The 5,639-nt window shown below is 36.3% G+C and overlaps 1 protein-coding gene across 1 annotated transcript; it reads left to right on the top strand.

Annotated features, from left to right (window-relative positions):
• The first annotated feature begins 1,547 nt into the window (after window positions 1-1,547).
• Window positions 1,548-5,111, top strand: LOC127803213 (aspartic proteinase Asp1). The gene is made up of 8 exons (XM_052339290.1): window positions 1,548-2,231; window positions 2,530-2,647; window positions 2,884-3,107; window positions 3,574-3,801; window positions 3,911-4,049; window positions 4,275-4,475; window positions 4,572-4,644; window positions 4,728-5,111. The coding sequence occupies exons 1-8, from the start codon at window positions 2,026-2,028 to the stop codon at window positions 4,835-4,837; spliced, it is 1,299 nt and encodes a 432-aa protein (XP_052195250.1). The 5' UTR covers window positions 1,548-2,025; the 3' UTR covers window positions 4,838-5,111.
• Window positions 5,112-5,639: the final 528 nt, after the last annotated feature.

Below are 5,639 nucleotides of genomic sequence, written 5' to 3'. Positions count from 1 at the left end.
AAAAGGCACAAGCAAGGCCTTTACCTTATTTAATCATTTTCCCCCCTCATTTTCTTCTTCTCCCCATTTGATTTATTCTCGTGTCCGCACAGTTTCGCTTTTAATAATTGAGCAATTATGCAATTTATTATGCACTATACATTATACACTATTTGTAATCCGTCACAATGATTTCACACTAGCAATAATGAATGTTCCCACATCTCAATTAGATGGTTCAACTCATTAGCAAATCTCACACACCAACACACAAAACAATAGTGTCAGTTTAAGTCTAAAGATCAATACACCATTGTAACCTGATAACTCAATAATTATCTACCAGAACACGTGGTCAGTCATTGGTGTCACATTCAACTAATCGTTCTTCAACGAACACCCAAATGTTTATTGGTAGTATTTTATGTCATATGATAGGTGACACACCATCCTCTTATCGGTATCCCCATACCGAATAAGGTAATAATCCATGTGCTAGTCCATATTCAATTAGTAGGAGTCCCTATTTAAAAATCTAAGAATTATTAAAAGTTTAGGAAGTTATATTAGCAGATAATCTTGTTACACAATTTTAACTCTTTGAGAATGAGATTTTCAGACAGAACATCTAAGAACTTATTCATATAATTAATTAAAAAAAATATAAATAAAGAGAATCTTAACTTTTATAAATTTATATAAAAATATAATTAATACTTTTCAAATAAGGCCTCTAGATATCATCTAAATTTAGAATCAGGACACACAATATTAACAAAAATAATATAAAATAAGTATATAAGTAAGAGATGAACCGCGTCTTAGTTAGTAATAATATAGATGTCTTAGAATTCATAAATCCAAAGTTAAAATTAATTGTTCTTCGCTTAATAAGGAAGAAGTTTGCTGGTTTTCCTTTTCTTTGATGGTTAGAATGTTGCCCTTTTTATTTGAAATAATTTATTTATTTTTAATAATTGTTTTTCTTATGATTATAATATTAATTCACAACGTTGCTATTTATTTATTAAGTAATTTGAATTAATATATTTCTTGTTTGTCCGCTAAATCTAGACCCTATCACTTCTAACATCAAATCGTCTTTCTTTTTGCAATATTTTTAAGAGGTGAAAGTCTAAAAAAGATTATCTTAATTTAAAATTCATATAACCACGACAATAATAATAAAATTTAAAAAACCCAGTATTGCTGAAAACGTGCAGTTATAAAAACAAAAATAATAGAAGAAATTATAAAGAACAAAAAAAAAAAAAAAGGAGTAAAGTAATATAAAAGGAAAAAGCTTTTGTTGATTTGAATTGGACACATCGCCGTGGAGCATGGCCCAGTGCCATAGCAGCCGTTGGACTTTGTTTCCTGTCTTATTGTCTGAAGAGACCGCCAAGAGTCGAGAAAGTTCCTAGAAATTCACCCTTTGGCCTTTGCAATTATAACGTGCTTATCAGTCAAACGCTTTAGATACAGAATTCTACTACTACATTAGTTGCGGAAATGATTGATTATCACGAATTTCTTTCCCCAACAAATCAGCATAAATGAAACGCACTAATTAATCTATTCATTTATTTATTCAGTTTTGTATAAAATTTCTGTTCAATTGTCCATCCCTCCTCATTAGGCAGCTAAAGGATAAGAAAGCGCCACACGCATTAACAAGGAATCACATACTCTAATAAGCTGAGAAAATGTCATCTTAAGCCCATCCCAGAAGAAAGATGTAAGCATCGATACCTGTGCTAATTCCTAGGTCGCAAGGAAGGACCCCTGACAGACGGAGAATCCAAAACCCACCTGAGCCAAGCAAGGGAAACCCATAGCCCCATGTTTTCTGGGTTATATAAGGCTAGTTGCATCGCATTCAGAGAAAACCGAGAGAGAGGCCCACACTACGAATAACACGGTTTCCTCAATTCACTGTTGAGGAAGCTGACAAGAAATTCAACTTCAACCCGAGTTCTTGGGTGGTCGGTTTTAAGTTTTACGCGGATAAGTTGAATTCAATTTACTGAGAAGAGAGTGAGAGAGATGTGGGGAGAGAAGGGGATGGCTATGTTGGCGTTGATGGGTGTGTTTTTTGGTTTGTCCGTGTCAACGTCCGCTTCTGATACCCATCAGCAGCAGCAGAGGTGGTGGAAGAAGTCGGCCATGTTTTATGGGTCAAGCTCTTCGGCCGTGAATCCGCTTAGGTCCTCCGTTGTTTTCCCAATCTACGGCAACGTTTATCCCGATGGGTATTAGTATCTCATCTCTCTCTTGATATTTTCTTCCACTCTTGAACAGTTACTCCGTTTCATTCTTTAAATTCATCCCGGAATTGGAAAGCCGGGCCATAATTGCACTGATCACAAAATTGAAATTCCCAGCTCCTAGTGATCTCTACGTGTTTGAGAATATGTGAGTGTGATATTAGTAGAGGGTTTCAAGTTTCAACACCGACTTGTAAAACTTGCGGCCGCTGTTTCTTGTTGGGTATTTTCACAAACACAACGCAGGGTAATTGAACTCTATGTTCTTTTCTTTTTCCTCCAGATTTTATTATGTTCAGCTGGACGTAGGGCAGCCGCCGAAGCCATACTTTCTGGATCCTGACACAGGCAGTGATCTCACCTGGCTTCAGTGTGACGCGCCTTGTGTTCGTTGCACTAAGGTACATTGTACCATTTTACTATCTTCCGGCAACTGCAAATTTATGCAACCCAACTAATGTTTGTATCAGACACCATTGTTCACATTGTCTGATCCTAGTCATTTTCTTATCGATGCTGATTATAGTTCCATTGTAATTGCAAAGGGTAGGGTGTATAATTAATGCTTATGCAATGTATGTGTGTAAAGCATTGTCATTACATATGTAGAGATGAATCAAGTATTGTTACAATGTAGGGGGCTCACCCGCTCTACCGTCCAAGCAAAGACCGGGTGGCCTGTAGGGATCCCTTGTGTGCTTCCTTGCACTCTTCTCCAGACTATCAATGCGATGATCCACTGCAATGTGATTATGAAGTTGAGTATGCGGATGGGGGTTCTTCACTTGGTGTGCTTGTGAATGATTCTGTGTTCCTTAATCTCACAAGTGGAGTACGTGTTAGTTCTCGTCTTGCAATTGGGTTGGTAACATCCCCTTGTTTTCTGTTATCTGAATTTATTCTTTCAATCTTTGGTATAAATTATGCTTAATCTTATTAATCTTTCTCTTGTATTTTCAGTTGTGCTGATAATTGTTTAAAAATTCTTGCATGGATAAATCACTCAAAGCCATCATAAATTGAACATGATATTAACAAAATTCTGAAGGCCAATTCAGTTTGTTCATGGGAATGTGCTAATCTAAGTTGCTTCTGAACTGTATTCCTTTTAGATTCAGAACACTAGAACTTTTGGAGTAGTTTAGCAGAAAGCCATTGCGAAAATTGCAAACTTTGCGTAAAAAGAGAAGGATGAAGGCTTCATTAACGTGACAGCAGAACACCAATTAGAAAGTACTTTTACAATTACTTAGAGAGAAGTGTATATAAAGTTATAAGCAACTACAATCATGATATCTTCAATGTATTTTGTGGTTCTCGTGTGCAGGTGCGGGTATGATCAGATCCCAGCGGCCTCCTCTTATCCTCCTTTAGATGGAGTACTAGGCCTTGGCAGGGGAAATTCTAGTATTGTGTCACAGCTAAGTAATCAGGGCACGGTGAGGAATGTAGTTGGCCACTGTTTAAGTGGTAGAGGAGGAGGTTTTCTTTTCTTTGGGGAAGGTGTTTATGATTCGTCGCGCGTCGTCTGGACATCAATGTCACGTGATTACCCGTAATACTTCTTACACGACCCTTCTCTATTCATTATTTCAGTCTGCTTCTAATTCAAATGAGTATATTTCCACTTTTCTACAACAAACCGAACCCCATTTTTGTTTCAGTAAGCATTACTCTGCTGGATTTGCTGAGCTCACTCTGGGTGGAAAAGCGACAGGAGTGAAAAAGCTTCTTGTAGACTTTGACAGTGGCAGTTCTTACACGTACCTCAATTCTCAGGCATATCAAACTTTCATTTCTTTGGTGAGTTTGAAAGAGTCTACAGTATTCTTCATCCTCTTGTAGTTATCTTCATATATCGTCGTTGCTTCCAATGACAACATGAACCCAGGCTCTGTAAGTAATGGATATTCGCACAATTCCTGGATTACTATGACAATACCAAAATTCTCTGAAATATAGATCTTTTTGTCCTAAAAAGATTCTGAGATGCTCAACTAACATCATTCATCCTGTTTGTGCTTTCAGTTGAGGAAAGAACTGAGTGGAAAGCCCTTAAAAGAAGCCGTAGATGACCAGACGCTCCCAGAGTGCTGGAAAGGCAAAAAGCCCTTCAAAAGCATACATGATGTTAGAAAATACTTCAAGCCACTGGCGCTGAGCTTTTCAAACGGCTTGAGATCTAGATCTCGGTTTGAATTACCCCCCGAATCGTATCTCATCATCTCGGTAAGAGCCTTGCCCATGGTTCTATCATCAATAAGTCAATTCTTGCTAGCAAGTGAAACACTCGAATGCACAAAACTAAGAGAGTTGTTGTTTCAGCCCAAAGGCAATGTTTGCTTGGGAATTCTAAATGGTACAGAGGTGGGGCTTCAAAATCACAACATTATTGGAGGTATGAACATAAACAATAAGCTCATTGTAAGAACTCTTCTTCTCCACAGAACTGTGATTCTCTGTCACTGATCCTGCATGCAGATATATCAATGCAAGATAAAATGGTGATTTATGACAATGAGAAGCAGCTAATCGGATGGGCCTCTGCAAGCTGCAATCGGCTTCCATCCCCCAACTCTTATTTCGTGTAACAAGATCTATGATTAATGGATTTTCCATTCATATGACTGAAAATGAAATCAGCAAATGGGGGGGGGGGGGGGGGGGGGTTATATGGTGGAAGTATATATCTTTTTCTTCTTTCTTCTTTTAAGTTACATTGATGTTGATTTCTTCTGTAAAGGGGTCTACCCTGCACCGTAGTGAATGAAATACGCAAGTCTAGTCGTATATTTGTTTGATTTGTCTCGACAGAGTCGTATAGTGTTTGTGGTTTTTGCCTTCTTTTTTTTTTTTTATATGTGTTTCGGATCTTTTGATAATTTGATTAATCATGCTGCAATATGGATTGCTGTAAATTTTTTAAAATAACAAGTTAAAAGAAAATTGAATTGTTGGCTGGGTCTTAATCTTTGGAGAAATTTGAAGATTGGGCCTTTTAACTCCCCCATTCTATTTTCTTTCTATCTCTCTCTCACATTCTTTCCTTCAACAACGTTAATGGCATTGCCAATGACAACAATGTGTTCCCTTCTCTTGCTTAAGATAACCTAACAATATATTTTTTTTTAATTCCGCATAATTAAGTTCACATTTTACTTCTTATTTTCTTTACTCACTTTTATCGTACTCTTTTCGCTCTCTCATTTTTTCTTTCTTTCTCTCTTAATGAAAGTAAATAAAAAATCTCTGTCGCCCAAATATTTTTTAAATAGTTATTTTATTTTTTAAAATAAAATAAAATAGTTATTTATTTTTTGTAAAATAAAAAAAACTAAAATAATTATTTATTTATTTTTTAAATGGTATGAAGAGTATTGCAATTTTTAAATA

Source organism: Diospyros lotus, chromosome 6 (genome assembly GCF_014633365.1).
Source record: "Diospyros lotus cultivar Yz01 chromosome 6, ASM1463336v1, whole genome shotgun sequence".
In the NCBI taxonomy this organism is placed as follows: Eukaryota; Viridiplantae; Streptophyta; class Magnoliopsida; order Ericales; family Ebenaceae; genus Diospyros; species Diospyros lotus.
This window is presented reverse-complemented; position numbering and strand designations above follow the sequence as displayed.